Raw genomic sequence first — 22,472 nt, forward strand, 5'->3', positions numbered from 1 at the left:
ATCCTGATCCATAACTGACTCTGCATCACTGTCTATTTCTTGCTGTATCATAGCCAAGTGGTAAACTAAACTATATTATGAACATATTGTGCTTTTAATATGGAACCACACACTTACTTAACTCCTGCAGATTTTGCTTGAAGGGCACTGCTCCAGAAGTCTTCTACATTTTCTGGTTCAGAAAAGGCCTGCAGACACGCACTAAACGGGATCTTGGCACGGACGAGCTCTGGTGGAGGTCTCCTAGCAGCTTCTGCTTCTCTCCTCTTCAGTTCGTAGGCAATTAATTCATCTGATCAGAAGCAGACATGACGCTGAAGGCTACATGAACAATTATCCGCCACAGTATCTTTCACTGCAGTCTTACTTCTCACCAGCTTTTGAAATACAAAACTATCATTTAAAAAAAAATTGGGGGGGGGCTTTTATATGGGTCTAAATATGTCCAGGAGACACCAAGATCCTGTCTGCATCAGGATCACAGCCATGTTTTAAACACATTTCTGGTTAGCAGGGTTCTGATCACACAGAGGACAGGGCAGTGTGAACCCTTGAAAACAAGTGATTAAATTCTTTGTGGCAGGATTTTTATTTCTGTACAAATGGCTATGCCTCTCTGCCAACTTCCTCAGCTCAATCCGACTCTGAAAACCATTGCTGGTCTAGCCATCCATTGTGCTTTCTTGACTGGTCAGGGTTATATACTGGGCAGGACTATAGTGCTTATGTTGCCAGTGATGGCCAGTCATACCAGAAATTGTCAAAACTAAAAGCTCCTGAGCTATAAACTCCTGGAAATAAGATGCAAATTTTCAACAGAACATATTTACTGTTGGAACAGATTACCAAGGAATGCCTCCCTTGGAGTCTTCAAATCAAGACTGGATGTCTTTCTAAAACGCATGTTCTAATTCAACCACAAGTTACGGGCCCCATGCAGGAACCACTGGCTGAAATTTTACAGCCTGTTATGCAGGAGGACAGACTAGGTTTTCAAATAGCCTCTTACGACCTTAAAATCTATTAAATCTTGAAAGAAACAGTGGAGAACAGCAAAACCAAGGTAAATTTACCAACCACAACAGGGCCCCTCTTTGCGTCTCTTTACTGGTTCCCCTCTTCACCTCTACATCAAACACACACTTCTTGTCTTTACCTTTAGGGCCCTGCACAACTTCACCACAGCCTATCATTATATGAACCCCCATCCTCACTCTACCAATGCTCCCCGCCATTCCTAACCACCCTCTCCCTTACCTACCACTGCACTTTCTCTCCCATTGCTCCTCATTCATGGGGAAAACACCCCGATAAAATACAAACAGCCACCACCTCATACTCCCTCCTTCAGACTCGCCTCTACCATGATGCCAACAAAACCCAGCCTGCTGGTCTAGCTTGACAGGAGACAAGCTGCAGCTATTCCTCTTTTTTTTCTTTTCTTTTCCCTACTCCCTCACTCTCCAGCTCATTAAAATCCAGAAAACAAAAAAAGAACCCCTAGAATACATGTAACTAAAAAAGTTGGGCTAATTCTTCCCCACATTCATTTGCTTGTATGTTGTAGCCTATGTGTAACCCACATACCTTCTGGGTGTGGTGTTCTGTACCATCTAGTGGCACCGAGACCACTTAGCGAGCAATTAATGAGCCTGTTCTACAGCTCTAGCTAACCGCCAGTTGGCTTTTAGCTCATGCAGTAGAGACTCATACACTAAGCTCCAGAGGTCCCAAGTTCGATCCTGCCTCTGGGGTCTGTCGGCGTTACATATGCTCTGCCCTTTTGCTGTTCGTGTCTTTAGATTGTAAGCCCTTCAGAGCAAGGATTTTCTGTTTTCTATATCTGCACACTGTCCAGCACAACTGGGCCCGGACAGCCAACTGAGACACTACCATAAATAAATATTGACTATGAAGAACCATCAGTGTGACTGTGCAGATAACCCATACACATAAGTTACATTGCAAGAGGAAAATCTGTGTTCACGTTTTCGATGCAGCTTTGTCACAAAAGTGCCACACAAGTGTTTAAAAATGTAAGTTTTGCTGTTTCTTTATAAGCAATTTCTGTTGTTCTGCAATTGAAAAGAAAGTGATGACACTTTTCTATAACAGTCAACTGCATTCCTCTGTTTCCTAATAAATTTAAGCAAAATGCTTGGACTAGATGACCCTGAAGGAACTGTAACAAACCCAGGTGAAGAGCTTTCCCACCTAACTGCAGCATCTGACCCAAGAAAGGCCCAGGTAGAAGAGAAGATTTTCTCTGAATACTGAGCTGTTGTAGGAATATTTAAAATATTGAGAAGTAGATCTATGCAGCCACGGTCACTAAGTCTGCAATATTTTTCAAAGATTAGGCTCACATCAGCCTCCCTTAATGGAAAGCCCCCTCCTCTTGAAAGGCGACTCAACCCTTTATGGTGCCAAGACATGGGATATTTCTCACAAGAAGTCACCATGGCATTTGAAATCTGTCTTATGGGTTGCAATTAGGAAATCCAGACCCCCAGGCCTACAGTGTCACAAAAGTTCAATTTTGTCTCCTAATGTTCATCAGTTTCTTATTCCAGAAAAGAACAAAAGTGGTTGTAGATTCATGGATTTTAAGGCCCAAAGGGATCAAAATGATCATCTAGTCTGACCTCCTGCATAACACAGACCTGAGAATCACACTGCATCATTTCTGCATCACACTATGGCTCAACAAGAGCAGGTCTGTTAGGAGATAGCCAAGCTCCATGTGACAAAGAATTTAGCACCTCCTGTGGTAATCTGTTCCAATAGTTATCAGAGTAGCAGCTGTGTTAGTCTGTATCTGCAAAAAGAACAGGAGTACTTGTGGCACCTTAGAGACTAACAAATTTATTTGAGCATAAGCTTCCGTGGGCTACAGCCCACTTCATCGGATGCATAGAATGGAACGTATAGTAAGAATATATATATATTCATACAGAGAACATGAAAAGGTGGAGTAAGAGGCTAATTAATTAAGATACGCTATTATCAGCAGGAGAAAAAAAACTTTTGTAGTGATAATCAAGATGGCCTATTTAGACAGTTGACAAGAAGGTGTGAGGATACTTAACATGGGGAAATAGATTCAATATGTGTAATGTCCCAGCTACTCCCAGTCTCTATTCAAACCCAAGTTAATGGTATCTAGTTTGCATACTAATTCCAATAGTTAATTACTCTCATTGTTAAAAAATTTGCATTTTATCTACCTAGGTGGCAGATTAAAGCAGGACTGAACACAGCAAACTGAACCAAGCATGCCAGAGAACATAAGAATAAAAGAGAGGACATACCAAGTCAGACCAGTGGTCCTGTCCTGTCTCTGACAGTGGCCCATACCAGAGCTTCAAGGAGTGAACAAAACAGGGAAATTATGGAGCGATCCACTCCATCTTCCACTCCCGGCATGGGGTGCATCCCTGACCATCATGGCTAATAGCCATTGATGAATCTATCCTCCATAAACTTATCCAGTCCTTTTTTGAACCCAGTTATACTTCTGGCCATCACAACATCCCATGGCAGTGAGTTTCAAATGTTAGTTGTGCATTATATGAAACAGTACTTCCTCTTCTTTACAATAAACTTGCTGCCTATTAATTTCATCAGGTGATCTTTGGTTTTTTGTATTGTGTGAAAGCGTAAATAATACTTCTGTATTCACTTTTTCCACACCATTCCTGATTTTATAGACCATGATCATATCTCCCCTTGATCATCCCTTTCTAAACCAAACAACCTAATATTTTTACTCTCTCCTCATATGGAAACCATTCCATACCCCTTGATCATTTTCATTGCCTTTCTCTGTACCTTTTCCAATTCAAATATATCTTTTTTGAGATCAGGTGACCAGAACTGCATGCAGTATTAAAGCTTTGGGCATACCATGGATCTATATAGTGGCATTATGCTATTTCCTGTCTTATTTTCTATCCCTTTCATAATAGTTCCCAGCATATTGTTAGGTTTTTTGACTGCCGCTGCACACTGAGTGGAAGTTTTCAGAGAACCATCCATGATGATTCCATGATCTCTCTCTTGAGTGGTAACAGCTAATTTAGACCCCATCATTTTGTACGTAGAGTTGGGATTATGTTTTCCAATGTGCATTACTCTGCATTTATGAACAGTGAATTTCATTTGACATTTTGTTGCCCATTCACCCAGTTTTATGAGATCCCTTTGTAATTTTTTGCAGTCATCTTTGGATTTCACTATCTTGCATAATTTTGTATTGTCTGCAAATTTTGCCTCTTCCCTGTTTACCCCTTTTCCAGATCATTTATGAATATGTTGAACTGCACTGGTCTCAGTACAGATCCTTGGGTGACCATGCTATTTACCCGTCTCCACTGTGGAAACTGAGCATTTATTCCTATCCATTGTTTCCTATCTTTTAACCAGTTACTGATCCATGAGAGGACCTTCCCTCTTATCTCCCGGCGGCTTACTTTGTTTAAAAGCTTTTGCTGTGGGACTTTGTCAAAGGCTTTCTGAAAGAGGAGTCGTCTTCATTTTGCAGCACTTTCCCCATGCTCTGGAAATACTCAGGCAGACCTGGGGCCCTGAGTCTGCACATATGCACACCCTGTAGGCATGCAAGACCATTTGGAATGTTGTATTCTTGATCAGTTTCTATGTAGCCCACCACCAACTCAGGGTGGATGGGCCACTTATGAAGATGAATGCGCCTGCTACAGCCCTAGCTAACAGAACTGGGTCTTTTAGCCCAAGTAGTAGATGATCATGTTCTAAGATTCAGAGCTCCCAGGATAGATCCCGGTTGCTGCCAACCAACCCAGGGACACAGTATTATATTAACCCTAGCCCATCCCCTATCAGCCTTCCTTTATTGATTTTAGACAGACAGCGCCAACAAGCAAGCCTACCAGCGCCCTTTTGACTTTACCTTTGTTCGTTGCTGCCTCCATGGCCAGAGGTAACTGCATGAGATAGTCTACCCTTTCTGTGTATCGGACTTTCCTAGACTGGCAGCACTGTATGCGTTCTTCCACCAGGAACCGGAAAACATCGCTGGGGTTTTCTGAGCCAATGCGGTTTCTCTGCAGGGAAGATCAGACCTGATCACTTGAGTAGCATCACAGAGCCCAGGGTATGCAAAGTGCTTTACAGACATCAAAAGACACCACCCTTGCCCCAAGGAGCTCACCCCCTAAGGGCCACATGTTAGTCCATGCTGGGAGACCCCTGCATGAGCCTGGAAGTTGCCACTGACATCTGTGAGGAGACACAGATGTCTGCCCACACAGTGTAACTTGCAGAATGGGGGCGTGAATATAGGTGTGCTGCATGGAGTGAAAGGAAAGGTAGGGAGCATGAAGAAGGCAGTTTACAATAAATATGTTAGGTAGAATGTGCCTTACAGAATCCTTTCAGCAACCAGATTATTATTCTTATGTTCTGAGAACTGCATTGAAACAGCACAAGCCAATTTTAGTTAATTATCCAGCTGGAATGCCACTCAAATAATACACCTTCTCTTTGTTATGCAAGTGAATGTCTGTTCTCAGGCACTCACAGGAAAAGATCTACTCACCACCCCCATAATCAGTGTACACGGTTTGGGACATTGAACAGTATGCACACAGATCTGAATAACTTCACACAGAGCGTAACACATGAACAAACACCCTTCATCCTGGGGGGAGGTTATGCTTTAAATTGTAATTGGTTGTCTCCTTTGTCAATTTCCTGGTTAGTCTCTAAGGTGCCACAAGTACTCCTTTTCTTTTTGAAGAAAGTATTAGCATTAGTGCTGACTCTTTTGCATTGCACAACTGAGCTGCAGCTTAATGGGAGTAACATTTCATACAACAGACACTTTGCTTTCAGTATGGGAATCCATCTTCCCCATAACGATTCAATAACATACAACTGATATTTGTCAGGGAGCTAGACAGGGTGATATATTTGCTCCAGAAGAGGATATAAATATGTGGAATAATAATAATATCTGCTCCATTTAACATTCACAGTCTTCATAATTATAAATATATTGACAACTTGTACTGTATACTGGGTAGCTGTTGAAAGCGACAGTCATATTTGCTTATAGCACTCATAGCTTTCTTAATGATGCTCAAATGGTATCAACTGAACTAAGCAAGCTGTAGCTCACAAAAGCTTATGCTCAAATAAATTTGTTAGTCTCTAAGGTGCCACAAGTCCTCCTTTTCTTTTTACACTGGTTTAGAAACTGGTTTAGTTAGATCAGTGCAATTCTCATCTAGCCAAGGCCTTAAAGGGTTTGTAAAAAAAAGACGAGATCACATACTGTCCTGTTTCTCTGAAATCTGATCCCCTAACATGTCAAGCAGAGATAAAAAGAAGAAGTAGTGAACACTTTCTCACCTCTGCTAGGTTTATAAGGTGCAGGAAAAACTCCTGTGCATCTTGCTGTCTATTGGAGGAGAATTCTGGGTGCCCTTTGCTTACAAAGGCCTTAAACATTCGAGGAGAAATTCCATTGTGTTGAGGCTAAAAACAAATGAAGAGAGAAATATTTTTGAAAAGCACTTCTGTGCACATTGGTCAGAATTACACACTGGCTCAAATCTTAAAAGTTAGATTTCATAATCAAAGTGCCACAGGAAATAAAGCCATGCCACTGAATCTGATTCTTAAACCACTGCCTAAAAGCTTTGTAAATGCAGCATTCCGATTGACCAGAACAGCAAATGCACCTATACTTACATCTCTGAAAACCAGGAAACAAAGAACTAGGGTGCACATCAGCCGCACCCCACCTCTATGTCCCCTAAAGCTGGCCAGAGCTCCTGTGGAGCCACTGTAATTATGCTTCAGCCAAGGCCGCCTTATAATAAGAAGACATGAGGAATAACTAAATTATGTGCTGTGACCAACAGAACTCTCTCATTTATCTGCACACTCCAAGTGCCCTTCACTGCACTCAGCACAGCTTACAACAGTACTTACATGAGACAGCACGCTACATGACAGAAGCAAGTGCAGGTGTTGTTCCAGAGGGAATCCTGAGGACAAGGGTCCAGAGGTGGTAACAACTGGCAACTCAGGGGTGGTTTGTGCAGAGTAGGCCAAATCTAGGCCAGATGCAGCTAGCTGGTGTTCATTAACCCTGCCCGAAATGTGACTTCACCTTAGTGAGAACATGGTCTGACAGCTTCACCTGCAGCCAGGGCCGGCTCCAGGCACCAGCGTTCCAAGCAGGTGCTCGTGGTGGCAATCTGCAAGGGGTGACAGTCCGTGTGCCGTTAGGGTGTTTCCGCGGCGGCGGCAAATCAGCGGCAGCTTCTACCTTCAGCTGCCTGCGGCAGCAAATCGGCAGCAGCCTCTATGTCCAGCCGTCGCGGCGGCGGCAATTCAACGCAGCTTGGGGCGGCAAAAACAGTAGAGCCGGCCCTGCCTGCAGCCCGTGTGCTCTGTCCCTGCAGTCCCCCATATCCTCCGGAAGGGAAGAGTGCTAGGATGTCTGACAAGGGCAAGTTGGGGCCTCACTCAAATTGGGCAGAGTAGAGGATGCAGACTGGGATTAGTGTGAACCTTAACTCTGTAATTCCTGGTTTACAGAGGTTTGAGCACAGGTGCATTCGGCATTCTGGAAGGGAATGAGGCACTGCCCGTCAACCCTAATTCTGTGTTAAAGTTTTTGGACAGTGAATTTCCCTTGTTTTTTGAGGAAATGGTGGTATTTTGAGGAAATTACGGTAAAGAATAGTGCATGAGTAGGGACCACCTGTGGGCAGGGGCGAAGGAGGCTTCCTCCTCCACAAGGAGGCTTCCTCTCTACCAATTGACCACTAATCCTAGATTGGGCCCCCACGAGGCACAATAATTTTCAAGACAATCCAAGCAAGCGTGTGTATTTTAGAGCACTTGGAAAAATTGGCTAGTAAATAAGTAAGTACAGTGGTGCTACCATCCCATTATAATATGGGAGAAGCAGCATGAAATATGACACATTTTTAAAGGAAACTTTCACTCCGAAGGCCCAGTTCTGATCACAGCATCACCAGTATAAACAAGGACTAACTCCTTTTAGATCCATGGAGATCTGAACCAGGCCCTCAGTTTACAATGCTTGCTCAGCTGCTGGCAGTACATCAATAATATCATTACACTAAGAGGCTCTTTAAGGGCTTCTGTAAACATCTAGAGACTTAATAGTGCTGGGAATTTCTGAATACTGGGTTGTGCATCATAGTGGTGTCCTCAAATGCTCTGCGTCAAAGGAGAAACTATATACCCTGCTTCCTTCTACGACAGAAGGGCTTAGAAACAAGCAAACTGCCTGGCCCCAATCAGGCTTGCCCAGATTTTTGGTGCACTGAATTTGGAATTAAGCCCCATTGCCATTTATATGCAACTTTTATTCGACCATCTGAGTAGCGAGAAGAAAAATGTGCAAATGTGCTGTATTTTCGAGACGAGAATCTCACACACACAGCAAGCCCTTTCCACCAGAGGGAAGCTTGATCACGTTAAGCCAAAAGACAAGATCAGTGGCAAAGTCCCAAATGAAAGATCAGTTGCTGGGGACTCTATAGACTTTGGGCCTCTTTTTTATGTTGACATGGCTCCAAGTAACCCACTGCTCTTCCTAAACTGCTTTACAGTAGTGGAAAGAAGGTTCTAACCCCACAGAATCAAGAATATTTACAGACTACTGGGCATACTTTCCTCATCAACAGCTGCAAAACAGTTTAGCTAGATATAGAGAGCGGACTTAACCGCTCAAAATCTCACACAAATGCTGTGACAGGCGGCATCCACTGACATCAGTTTATGGCTGGATTCCAAAGACCCAGGATGTTAAAAGCCCATTTGCACTCAGTGGAAAATGCTAATGATTAAAGATGTGAAATTCATGTTACACACACAAAAAACAGAAGTTAAGGAAACTGTCTTACAGGTTTGGCCAAAAATCCCTATGCAATTACACTCATTCATTGCAAATGACAGAGCAAACACCTTGGAGGGCAAAATGTGCACTAGGTCTACAGTAGCATTAATCTACAAAATTCCCACCATTGTAATGCCACCAGTGCAGCTCCACCAGAGGGAGCGAGAGTGGGAAATGTCTACCCCACCAATTTTCGAAACAAGGCCAGAGTACAACAAAGAATTAAAACAATAAAAACTGTTTCACTCCTGACACCATGTTAAAAACTGCTTAAACAGGAAGACATTTGAATCTACTAAATTATGAACAATGCATATTCTTTTGTGCCCATGGATGGAGCTCTTTCTATTTAATTAACTGGCAGAGATTAGCCCCGAATGTTACTCTGCAGAAAGCTCTGGATAGTTTATTACAACATTCACAGTAGCAAATGCTGTAGCTAAAGTGGAGATGCAGTTTTCATTCTAATCCCCCTCCTCCCATTAAATGTGAAACTTAACACATTACCCTTTGTTTTGTTAAACATACATAGGTTATGCAACAAGTTAGTCGCTGTGGACATCTTAACACTGCGGTGTTGTACTTCTTGAAAATTGTGTCCTCCATTTCTCAGTGTTAATGAACCGTTAACGTTAGTTCTTAACTTTTAATAAATGAAAGGCAAGCAAGATTCACCAAAGCTTCTGTAAACCTAGGAATAAACCACTGGCAAAGCAATCATTCAGGAGAAGCATTCATTGAGATATGATTTTAGATTATGCAAACCACAGTTGCAAACCAGAGATTCCACCTTTGTTCAAAATCTGTCTACTGACAAATTCCCTTTTAAATAAGAATATCGGGTAGGGTGAAATTTCTGTAGCATCAGAAAGAAAGTGGGGATGGTGAGGGGTATAATATAGGTAACTACGGCAACTGTCACTGTTTCTGTGACAAAAGCATGTCCAGCTTCTGTTAGATCTAAAAATACATCTTGGAATTTATCATAGATGCTTCTTCCAAGAAAGAAAGTTCCCCTCCAGATACAGTATCTTCAGTATCTATTACAAGTTGACCTTTTGTTTCCAAACATCCCACCTTGGTGGGAGGGAGGGTTGGCCTCTGGTTAAATTTCATGTTCTGTATTGGGCTCAGGGTAACAAAGGTTGGCAGGGACACGAATACAAACTAGATCCAAAATTTAACTGCCAAAACAGCATCAAAATAAACTGAGGTTATACAAAAAGAAAAGGAGTACTTGTGGCACCTTAGAGACTATGCAATTTATTTGAGCATAAGCTTTCGTGAGCTCACAAAAGCTTATGCTCAAATAAATTGGTTAGTCTCTAAGGTGCCACAAATACTCCTTTTCTTTTTGCGAATACAGACTAACATGGCTGTTACTCTGAAACCTGAGGTTATACAGTTGCACAGATCTAAACCTCTATAGCATGTGCCTGGCAAGACAGCACTGTATTTTCATGGTAACTAAGAGCTTGCTTCCAGGATACTACAAACTCACCCCACCAACAGGGATTGCCGGAAGAAAATAGGGGAAGCCTAGAAGCACTAGGATTTGAATTGAAAGAGGGGTGGGGGGAGGCACGGAGAGAAACGTGAATTAATGATACCCCCTGCAGACAGAGGAAAGATGAACTGTGGTCCATGGTTTCGTAAAGTTTAATGCCAAAAGGAACCACTAGATCAGTGGTTCTCAAACTGTGGGTCGGGACCCCGAAGTTTTAGTGGGGTAGCCAGGGCTGGCCCCAGCCACTCTAAGCCCAAGCCCAAACACAAGCCCCACCATGGCTTTGGCTTCAGACCTGGTTAGCAGGGCTCAAGTTACAGGCCCCGCCACACCCAGGGATGAAGCCCTTGGGCTTTGGCCCCCCCCCCGTCCAGGGTGGTGGAACTCAGGCTTTGGCTCCCCTGCTCAGAGCAGCAGGCCTCGGGTGGGCTCTTGGTCCCACCTCCTGGGGTTATGTAATCATTTTTGTTGTCAGAAGGGGGTCGCGGTGCAAGGACGTTTGAGAATCCCTGCACTAGAACTTCTAAGCTGACCTCCTGTATAACACAGGCCATTAAAGTTCACCAACATCCCCATATAGTGAGCCCAATGACTAGTTAGATTAAATGGCTGTGAGCCACAGACTGAGAACAAGAGAGATCAAGGTGCCTCTAATGCCTGAGGCCCCTGTAGTGGCAGGGAACTGATTCGGTGAGATATGCCCAGATGATCCTAGCCCCAGTCTATTGTGGAGAAGCTCCTGGGGAAGAGAGGGAACTTCTCTGCCCAGTGGTCAATGAGGGGCCCAAAAAACAGCGATGCCACATAACGCAAGAGAACATGGCGGTTAACATGGGATGGAACTGGAGCCCCAAACATGTGCCTAGCACCCTCTTTCCCCAGATTTGGATACACGTTTCAGAGCTCACACCTTACGTTGTAATGGGCCCAACCAAGAGCCTCACAACTTCGTGCCCCCAACTGAGCCCTGGGAAAGCTGAGATCGAAATCCAAACTTCCCCTCTTGGGCTCCCTCTTTAGAACACGGTGTGCAATGCCCCATTTTGCAAGTCCACACCACTCGCAAAGGGCTTCCTCGCTCCTGCTGGAAGCACCACCCTTTGGCTGCCCTGGGAATAACTGCTGATGGAACCCCATCCTGGATTCCTCCTTGGCTGTTAATAAGTGTAAGCTGGTGGAATGATTCAGCAAAAAATAACCGTAACAGCCAGCCAGGGCCCACCCTAGATAAAAAAATCTATGGCCTGTGTTATGCAGGAGGTCGGCTTCTGGCCTTAAAATCCATGATTCTATGAATCCCTGTGGGTTAGAGTTTGTAACAAGAAAGTAAAATAATGTAACCATCAGAAAGCAAACAAGCAAATTCCCACAGTTTGGGGGTTCAACCTACCCCCTCACAGCTTTGGGCAAGGACCCTGATTTTCCTAAACAGAGGCATCACTTCAGAAAAATTCAAGTGGGGGAGAGGGGAGAAGAGAAGAGGAAGAGGAAGGTTTGCTTTCATAAAGACCCTGTCCAAAGTCAAGGGGGGGACTGTAACAAGATTTGGGGGGCGGCAACTGCACTCCTTGCCCCATAGCAAATGATGTCCCCAAGTCATTCTCTCTCTTCCACCTCACCAGCTCCCGTAAACCTTCCCTTGAGCACTTGTGCAAAACGAGGGAGGAGATTAGCTGATGCCCCTTATTTACCAGGGACCAGACAGCACCCATGAACCTTGCTCACACAAGAACTGAGCCTAATAGGTCATGTTCAAAAATGACTGATGTGATAAGGATCAATGGATAGTAGGATATACAGGAGGCTTGATAGGCTGCTTGACTGTTGTGTGAATAAAAGCGTAAGGTACCCACTGTTTAAAGAGAAGAGTGTGCAGATAAGTTAATATGGAGGTAGGTGGACACAGCAATACCAACCTTGGCTGGCTCTGGATATCTGGTAAGCAAACTGAAAAAGGAGCAATGGTTTATGCAGTATTAGAAAAAGATCTGACTTTCATGCCACAAAGGAACGATGCAACAGCAAACCAGAGATTAGAGACAAGGACAATATTGGACTTTCAGGAACTACAAACAAAATGTCTCTGCTACTGCAAAATTACTGCCTATGTGGCTCCACTGTTTGCTATAAAAGGTCAGTTCCACACTACGAGTGCTCATTATTATGGATGGATGAGATCCTATGTGAGACAGGCTAGGAAAAAAATCCTTCTCTCCCCTTTCGTCATTTATATATTACAGATGTTTGACTGTAATGCACTGTGCCTCTCTATGACTGCCTTTATTTTAGACCCAAACTGATCTCCACTCCACACAAAGCAGCTATCAGTTCTTCTTACTGTAAATGATTTATGTCATAAAATAGATATGGGCCACAATTGTACTGCCTTGAAACTCCAGTGGCAGCAGGATGGAGGGTACTGAAAGCCACCTCTACTCTTGTGTTTCCAGGGTAGAAGACAGCAGACATTTTGTGATCTGACAAGTTTTCCACACCATTAGATATGAACTATGCCCCATCTTAACTCCAGATTAGACAGAAATCTGAACGCCATCTCCTAGGCTGGCCCATCACTAATCAGAAGTGGTGAATTATGAAACAGAAGCCATAGAATTGCATTATTTGCATTATTTACCATAAAGAAGTCAGTCCTACAGAGACAAAAGTCTCCTGTACCATTAAATATTCTTCTGTTCACCATACTGGAACCTATCCCGATGCCACTGAAATCAACAGGAGTTTTGCCCTGGATTTCACTGGTGACAGGATCAGGTCTTTTGGGTCATTATCCTTCATTTTGAGCTTTAGCCACGTTGAGGAGTTCAGTCCCAAATATTTAGGGCTCTCTAAAATAGCCTTCTGTTGTCCCTTTACAAATGTGCACAAGAGTTCATGGCACAGCTGGAGCAGTAGAATATCCTATTAGCAAAAAAAACCCTGGTCCCTTTAAAACTTTGCACAAATAGCTGCTGACTAATAGATTCCTGAGGGGAATCTTGCATATTACACCTTGCTAAACATGCCACATGGGATCAACTGCACCCCCACGCTCTCCAATAGCCAGCACCTGTTCCCTTTTCTCAGGACATCACTTTTACCTAGTTACAAGGCTGCGAATGCTCAGTCAAATACCTTGTGTTCTTCCTTCATCACCTGTTCAATAAGCTCAGATTTCATTGGTGGTTTAGAGTACTGGCCCGAAAGGAGGCCGTGTCCTAATTTAGCCCTGTAGGGAGAAGGGGAAGAAAAACAAACAGAAAGACAAAGATTTTCCTGCAGGTTTGGAGAAAAGAAACTGACAATAACTTTAACTCCTTGAAATCTCTTTACTGTCTTCAATTAGCTAGGCTGGAATATATAACTATCATTCCTCCTCCCCTGTCCTTCTCCCCAACCCCTGTCAAGATGCTCTCCTACTATTTACAGCTAGTTTGCTGTAGCATCCTTGGCTCAATATGCTTAATAATAGGAACCTGGCACTTACATCTGCGTGTTGAAATCCTGTGTTGGATCTAGAGGGGAGTAGTCGAATATTCTCGGAAGGTTTCCCACATACCTGGGCAGTAAGAATAAAGGAGAAATGGTCAAAGATTATAGGTGACTTTATCTGGGTCCTTTGCTAAGACGCCTGGATGCCCTAGCAGGTTGTACTGCAGTGATATTTAAGCAAACTTCATCTCTTGGGAGAGTTCTATAGTGACAAGCTTAAGCCACCACCACGATGCAAACAAACAATCCCTCTCTGCTTTAGAAGCTCCTAAGTGGAGGGGGAAAATAGATCAATGGTTAGGGTGCTAGGCTGGGCCTTGGGAGATCTGGAGTCCATTCCCTGCTCTGCCACTGACCTCCTGCGTGACCTTGAGAGAGTCCCTTAGTCTCTCTGTATCTCAGGTCTCCATCTGTAAAATGGGGATAGTAGCATTGCACTACATCACAAGGTGTTGTGAGGATAAATACATTAAAGATTGTGAGGCATTCAACTACAGATATGGGAGCCATATAAGCACCATGGATAGGTTGACAGCAAACTTACGAACCGTAGCACTTACTCTCATCAGAGTACTGCATGGACATTCACTAATTAAGTCTCACAACATCTCTCTGAGATAAGTAACCTCTATGAGACAGTAAGTGATTTGCCCAAGTGCACCAAGTCAGGATTAGAACAAATGAGTTCCTGGCTCCTAATCAATGGCTCCTTAACTGAATTCTGGATATGCATCATACAAATGGTAAGGTCTGCAGTATGACAAGAAGTTTCTGATGCCCAGTTTCAAAGAGAGAGAGAGAGACTAATTTGTGCCTTTTCAACAGGCACTGAAGAGTATGTGAGTCCATTCAGTGCTCCCACAGTGTGCAGAGCTTGGCAGTTTTCATCAGAACACAACGAAGATCTGCCAGAGATGTAGGGCCACATTGAAAGAATATGTCCAAGTTAAGCCTGGTATGTCTTCCGTCATTAAAAATCTTCACTATGTCAGTGATGCCAAACGCTCCAGACAGGTCCAACAATCATGCTGCTGAAAGCAGCCGCACTTGGCAAAGTCAATCAGGATATTACATTTAAAACTGAGTCAGGGAAGTTGGCACCAGGGTCCTGCAGTGAAGGAGTTAATGAATCTGCAGACACCACTCCATATGGGTAAGTAAATAAATAAAAACGAATTCCATGTTCCCCCCGCCTTTTTTTCCAGAAGGCAAGGGTTACATGAAAATCTAGGAAGATGTCCAAGATCTGAGCGTGTCACTTTCAAGACATACACTACTTCCGTTGGCATATAAAGGAACATGCTGAGTTTTATCTTCAACTATGTGCAATTCTCCACGAACAACTATAAACGGCTGTTCACCTGGGAATGCTGAGTGCTCAACTTTGACTGTCAAGAAAAACTCTGAGATATAAAATAAGAAAGAGAAATTTCCTAAATGAACTGAAAACAGCAGCATTTGTTTCTCACTCAGCAGAGGAAAGTAACTAAACAAACAACCCACTTGCAAAGCTGAGATTTTTATCAAGAAACAGCTTTGGCTGGTAAGATATGTATCTCCCTTTTAAGCCATCTACACACAAAAGTTGTACTGGTTTAACTACTGATGTAGTTATACTGGTATAACATTCTGAGTGTGGACACAGTTATACTGGTATAAATGTGCCTACACTAGTATAGCTTAGGCTGTGTCTACACTGCACACCTCACAGAGGCACAGCTGTGCTGCTCGTAGTGTAGCTACGTAGTGTACACGTAGTGTAGCCGCTCTTTGTCGGCAGGAGAGAACTCTCCCGGTGACAAAATAAAACCACCTCCAATGAGGGGCAGTAGCTTTGTTGGCAGGAGAGCGTCTTCCACTGACAAAGCGCTGTCCAGACTGGCGCTTTTCATTGGTAAAACTTTTGTTGGTCAGGGGTGTGTATTTTTCACACCACTGCCCAACAAAAGTTTTATTGACGAAAGTGCAGTGTAGACATAGTTTACTCCCGTGCAGGAAAGGAAATAAGTTACATCCATAAAGTTACACCTTTATGTAACTGCTTCCATACTAGGGATTGTACTGATCTAATTATATTGGGGGACAAAAATCACATGCCTGACATAGTTATACTACTGTGCCTCTAAAGGAAGAACAGTCCAGTGGTTAAGGCACTAGCATAGGACTTGAGAGACCTAGGTTCAATTCTCTGCTTTGCCACAGGCTTCCTCTGTGATCCTGAGCAAGTCACTTAGCCTCAGGGAAGACCCTGTGCCTAAGTTCCCTATCTGTAAAATGGGGATAACAGTACTTCCTTCCCTCACAAAGGTGTTGAGAGAATGAATACATTAAAGATGGTAAAGCACTTCGATACTAGGGGGGATGGGAGCCCATTCAAGTACCACAGATAAATAGATGCCAGTACAGAAACTGTATGCAGACCAGGCTGAAGTTCATGAGCCAGGGACCAATCCTACATCAATGAAGTCAAAAGCGATTTTGACTTCAAAAGCAGTAGGAGTCCTGGACCTCTTCCTCCCTAGTCTGTAAACACTCTCTGTCAAGCCATTGAAAAAGCTGGAAGACAGCCATTTACAAGAAGAGTTACACACTGAAATACTATATGGATTACATAAATAATAGATTTGTGACATCAGAGCCTGCGCAAAGCACTGCTGAGAATTACTTACGCTCGCTGAAACTCTGGGATGCTGAAAATGGCCTGCATGACAGCACTGAGGTAGCAGCTATTTCCCAGGTTCTTCATGCCAGTGTATCCTGGGCCATACATGGGCTTTAGCTTCACACCAGATTCCTGAATCACTTCCCACTCAGAGACTCTTGGTTTTATGTTGTTATCTCTTAGGCCGTTCTCTGTCTGAATGCAAAGGAGTTTGGTTTGTTTTTTTAAATATATCTGCAACTATGATGCATTAATTACAAACCAACTTAGTTGTCCATGTTATAATATGGAATAACCAACTCAAAATGAAAGTAAACAAGTTCCAACCCAAGGGAAGAACGTTCAGAATCAAAACACCAACAGCTTCTTGCTATTGCAATACACAGGCTAAGTATGTGTGAACATCTCTTCCTCCAGACGCTGGTCCCAGTGAATACAACTGCCTGCTCCTCAGTCACAACTAAAATAGTGCTCCTTTAGCTCAAATGTGAGAGACCTCAGCTGGTGATGGTGAAGGTTTCTCTTGCTCACACCTCTGGTGTCTCTACATTTGCAGCCACCATTCACAACACCATTATATATTATTAGCAGTAGATCACCAGCGTGTTAGGCATTTTACTGGCAGCTCTGAAGGCAAGGGGTAAAATTCTGGACCCACTGAAGTCAATGGGAGTTTTGTCACTGGGTGAAATCAAGGTCCCACTGAAGTCAAAATTTTCATGTGTCCTCAGTAAAATAGGCATTTTCCATTACTAAAAGTGATGATTAAAATAAACTAGTTTCTACACCAATATTAACAGCATATTTTGATAATTAGAACTGGGAGAACTTTTCAAAAGTGAAATTTAACTTTTTACTGTTATTTTTGCAGTTTACTGTTTGCTTTCTCTCAGCTCAGACAATGAAAACAGACTGTGAACAAAAGTGAAACTGACTAGTCAGCTTCAGACCCATTTCATTTTCAGGTTCTCATTCACTGACACAAGACTGCACCTACCTCTTATATAGCACTTTTCATTCATAGAGCTCTAAGTGCTTTACAGATGAGGTTGGTATCATTATCCCCATTTTACATGTGGCAAAAGTGAGGCACAAAGAGGGGAAGTGACTTGCCCAAGGTCACCCAGCAGGTCAGTAGCAAAGCCATGAATAGAATGTAATTCTCCCAAGTCCCAATCCAGTGCTCTATCCTTTAGGCTATACAATATTGCCTCCAAGGCTGAAGGTAAATATATACACACATACACAACACCTAAATTTGGGGCCAAATTTGACCAAACTTCCCTTTAATTATTTTTTTATTTGATTGTTAGCTACTTGCTCCACTTATCTTTGGCAGCTTTTGACTTTTTACTCTTAAAAAAAACCTGTTGTACATTTAAATGTATTTGTGAAATTAAAAAATTTACTCGTCATAATTAAAAAATCTCAATATTCTTCTCTCTTTTATTTAGAGGATTTTCTTATTTTTGAGGGTAGTGACACACTAACCTCTGAAAGTTAAGCTTGGAAACTCCAGACAAGGAAGGAATCCTATTGGAAGGTAATTTTCAGCTCCTGAAACCATAGGGGGTATGTCTACACAGCACACTAAGCCTGGGCTCTGACTCAGGTTTGAATTCAAACCCCCATTTCTGTCCACACACAAATCAGTCTGACTGGGGTCCTAAAACCCTGGTAGGGGGTTGGTTCCAAGACTGAGTCCTGCTGTGATTTGGGTCCAAGCCCAGTCATTTTGCAGTGTGGACACAGCTCAAGCTACAGGTCCAAGTCAGGTCTGTTTAATGCAGCATGGCCACATTAGCATGTCTGAGAGACCCAGTTCCAGCAACTGTAAACACATACAAACAGGGAAAGGAGTGCCTATGAAGGAGTACTGCAGAAAGGGATCTCGGGATGACAGTGGATCACAAGCTAAATATGATTCAACAGTGTAAGACTGTTGCAAAAACAGCAAACATTATTCTGGTATGTATTATCAGGAATGTTATAACCAAGACACCAGAAGCAATTCTTCCACTCTACTTCGCGCTGATTACACCCTAACTGGAGTAGTGTGTCAAGTTCTGGGCGCCACATTTCAGGAAAGATGTGGACAAATTGGAGAAAGTCCAGAGAAGAGCAAAACAATTATTAAAGGTCTAGAAAACATGACCTATGAGGGAAGGCTGAAAAAATTGCGATTGTTTATTCTGTAGAAGAGAAGACAGAGGGGGCATGATAACAGTTTTCAAGTACATAAAAGGTTGTTACGAGGAGGAGGGGAAAACATTGTTCTTCTTAACATCTGAGGATAGGATGAGAAACATTGGACTTAAATTGCAGCAAGGGTGGTTTAGGTTGGACATTAGGAAAAACTTCCTGTCAGGGTGGTTAAGCACTGAAATAAATTGCCTAGAGAGATTATGGAGTCTCCATCATTGGAGATTTTTAAGAGCAGATTAGACAAACACCTGTCAGGGATGGTCTAGATAATACTTAGTCCTGCCATGAGTGCAGGGGACTGGACTAGATGACCTCTCGAGGTGCTCTCCAGTCCTGTGATTCTATGATTCTATGGCTGAGAGACCCAGGTCCAGCAATTGTAAACCCAGCTTTACAATGCAGTGTGAACGTTCAAATGCAGGCTTGGGAACAGTCCACAAGCCTGGGTCCCACAGTCCCAAGTTAACAATGCAGTGTAGACATACTGATTTAGAGCCCAGAGAATCAACATGTACTAGCTGACAGTATTCTTCACCAAGCTAAATACAATCATTACAATCTCAGGCAGTTAGCTCTAGGAATCAGATTTTATTTTGCACTGATAAATTATTTTTTCCTGGTTAGAAGAATGTGAGAGACTCTAAATAAAAAATGAGTTTCCTACCACATGCATCTGGAGCATATCAATTCCAAAGTGTGCCAAGTGTTTTGCTATATGTGGATCTAAAACTGCATCCTCTTCATCAAAAGAATAGACATCTACAAAACAGAGAGAAGCAAATGTGATGATGCAAAGAATGTTACCTATTGGCTTTACTTAGGAAAGGCAACAAAACATTCTAAGAATGGTACCACCTGTACAGACTGGGCTATTGGCAGTATCACCATTTATGTGTGACCTGCAAAAGTATATACAGAGTTATACAGGTTGGAAGGTCTCTTCCCCTCCACAATACAATCACATTATTAAGTGCTCTTAAAACAAAGTTTATATTTTCACAGAATTTAAAGTTTCATAAAAAATAAAAGAGTTTACTGTGATTTCAAAAGTAAAGCAATACAAACATGAGGCGTACTAAATGCAAGAAGCAAAAACACACACAAACATCGGTTATGCAGCAAATTTACATTTTCAACATAAGAAATTCTTTTCAAATTGTGTGAGCATTTGAAACTCTGTGAACCTGTACATATGCATGTGCAGACATTAGATACAGACAGACAGAGGCACTAGAACTGTGGACATATTGACTACTAACGATATTACATCAGTCAGCAATTGCTGCTAAAGGCACAAGGAGAACCTCTTTGCCCTTATTCCTGTTGTGGTGCAGGAATGATCAAGGAGCATAGAGAAATCCATCCAATGACAAACAAAGGTAAACATTTTAGTAATAATAACCCAGGAGGGCCTCAGAAAATCATCATTATGCTTGAGAAAGGAAGGACTGTCCAGTGGTTAGGGCACTAGCCTAGGATGTGAGAAACCTGGGTTCAAATTCCAGCTCTGCTACAGACTATCTGTGTGGACTTGTGCAAGTCACTTAATCACTCTATACCTCAGTTCTCCCTATGGATAATAGTAGTGCCCTTGCTCACATGAGTGTCAATGAGGCTACATATTAGAACAACTTACTATGGGTCATGATGGCTCCATCACTGACAATTTTTTAACTTAAGACTGGATGTTTTTCTACAAGATATGCTCTAGGATTTATTTTGGGGGACATGCTCAGACACTAGATGATCATAGCGGTCCCTTTTGGCTATGAATCTATAAAACTGTAAGACTGTGAGATAATGGGGGGCCACAGAAATATCTTAGATACTTCCAGGTTTAGTGAGACCTACATTACTTAAACGTCTGCCAACAAAATTCCTATCCTTAACTGCATAGACCACATCTGGTTCATAGAACTTGTTATAAACAGATCTATAAAATATCTCCCATAATAGGAATAAAACGTTTCAACCTGCATTTCTGGGTTGTTATATCGGTTCCCTGGTGGATGAAGATGGTTGGATGTCAGGCTTGGGACTGATATGACACACTTAAGGTATGCTATGCTATTACGGAATGCCAGATTTATATAAACCCATATACCATACTGGTAAAAATTGCATGAGCCTGATCACAAGACTGCATTAGTTCTCAAAATAATTGATTGCAGGATACCAGTGTAAGAATGTGTGACAGAGAAAATTCACACTTAAAATGCCAAAATGTGCTTTTTACACACATGGCAAGCAATCTTCATTTTACTTTAGAGAATACCCATAGTAAGAATATTAGTTTTAATGTATAAAGCTCCATCAAACCCTCTAAAGAACCATTCAGCAATAACTAAAGCGAGACTGAATAGGATAACTACTAAAAAACTAGTAAGAACATTGGACCAAGATTCCTTGATCAGACAAAACTTGGGAGGTGGGAGACCTAGGTTCAAATCCCTGCTCTGCCACAGACTGACGATGTGACCTTGGGCAAGAGTCACTTAACTTCTCTATGCCTTGGGCATGTCTACATGGGAAAGTTTTACCAGTTAACTCGATGTACTTCTGTAGATATCACTCACCTCATGGACACTTATGCTGGAATAAGGGTTATTCTGGTGTAACTATATTGGTTTAAATTCACACCTTTGCTCATAGCTTTCCCACAAAGATGAGCCTCATTTCCACTAACAGTCAGGTACTTTATGGACCCCATCTCTGCAGTATCTAAGATAGACAGAGAGTCTTTCTTTGTCTTTCTGTAACTGTTTGGGCTTCCTGGGCTCTGAACAGGAATCTCCTTTGCCAACCCCTTGGCCCCCACACAAAAACAGGTGCAGCAGGGAAATCCATGGCCCAGGCATGCTAGTGTGGGTCATGTGGGCTTGAGTCTGCCCTGGCAGGATGAGAACACTGTGCTCGTTTGTTATCTCAGGACAGAGCTCGAGCTGACAGGAGAAGCACTGTTTCTCCAGTGACAATATTTTCCCAAGGAAATGGAGTTTAATAAATCTGAGGAGAGGACAGAAAGTAAGGGAAGGTCCCACTGTTCACTATTTATCAGGCGAGCCCCGTCAAGGAGTTCAGTACAGTGCAGATTTTGTCTTTCTGAAAAAGTAAATGATGTTTGCAGGGCACACTGATGAGACACACTGCAGCCAGCAGCCCCCTCATCATCTCTCTCTCCTGCCCCAAGCAAGAGGCCTATTTGCCCTTTCCCCAGCTCTCCCCAGAACCTTACAGGACCCAGCACAGTTCCCTGGCCCTTCTTTACTCCCAACCAGCAGAATACCCCCTGCCCTCCACTGACAGCCTCATGCTTGCCAGATCCCTGCCTGAGGGAGGGGCAGGAACCAGCTGCAGGGAGAGAGAGGTCCTGTTAGGTGCACAAGTTAGGGGAGATGCCAGCACAGGGGAAGGCAGTTCAGGACAGGTGTACCCCTTCCCAAGAGTCCTCAGCGTGCCCCATCTCCTAGCAGCTAGAGATCTTCTCCCCTCATCAGCAAAGAGTCAGCTAGCAACTTGAATGAAACTGTAACAACTGGTCAGCCCCCCAAGAGCTTAGATACCTGGGTCCTGGTCCTGTGTTGACCTCATTGCAACTATTTCCTTCGTGCTGGGGATCAGCCAGTAACCTAAGAGTTACCTAACCTAAGAGTTAATGCAGCTTTTAAAAAGGTTAGTCAAGTTAC

At 43.0% G+C, this 22,472-nt stretch overlaps 1 protein-coding gene across 2 annotated transcripts in view; it reads right to left on the reverse strand.

The window, feature by feature from the left end:
* Positions 1–22,472, reverse strand: part of USP13 (ubiquitin specific peptidase 13) — an 83,159-nt gene that overhangs the window by 18,033 nt on the left and 42,654 nt on the right. For both annotated transcript variants that reach the window (XM_084638983.1, XM_084638982.1), the window contains exons 7-13: positions 19,451–19,545; positions 16,589–16,776; positions 13,915–13,986; positions 13,563–13,656; positions 6,394–6,519; positions 4,931–5,084; positions 118–292 (exon numbers count right to left, since the gene is read on the reverse strand). In XM_084638983.1, coding sequence (XP_084495109.1) covers positions 118–292; positions 4,931–5,084; positions 6,394–6,519; positions 13,563–13,656; positions 13,915–13,986; positions 16,589–16,776; positions 19,451–19,545 — 904 coding nt within the window. The remainder of the gene's footprint in view (positions 1–117; positions 293–4,930; positions 5,085–6,393; positions 6,520–13,562; positions 13,657–13,914; positions 13,987–16,588; positions 16,777–19,450; positions 19,546–22,472) is intronic.

Source organism: Lepidochelys olivacea (genome assembly GCF_965140295.1).
Source record: "Lepidochelys olivacea isolate rLepOli2 genome assembly, chromosome: 9".
Classification (NCBI taxonomy): domain Eukaryota; kingdom Metazoa; phylum Chordata; order Testudines; family Cheloniidae; genus Lepidochelys; species Lepidochelys olivacea.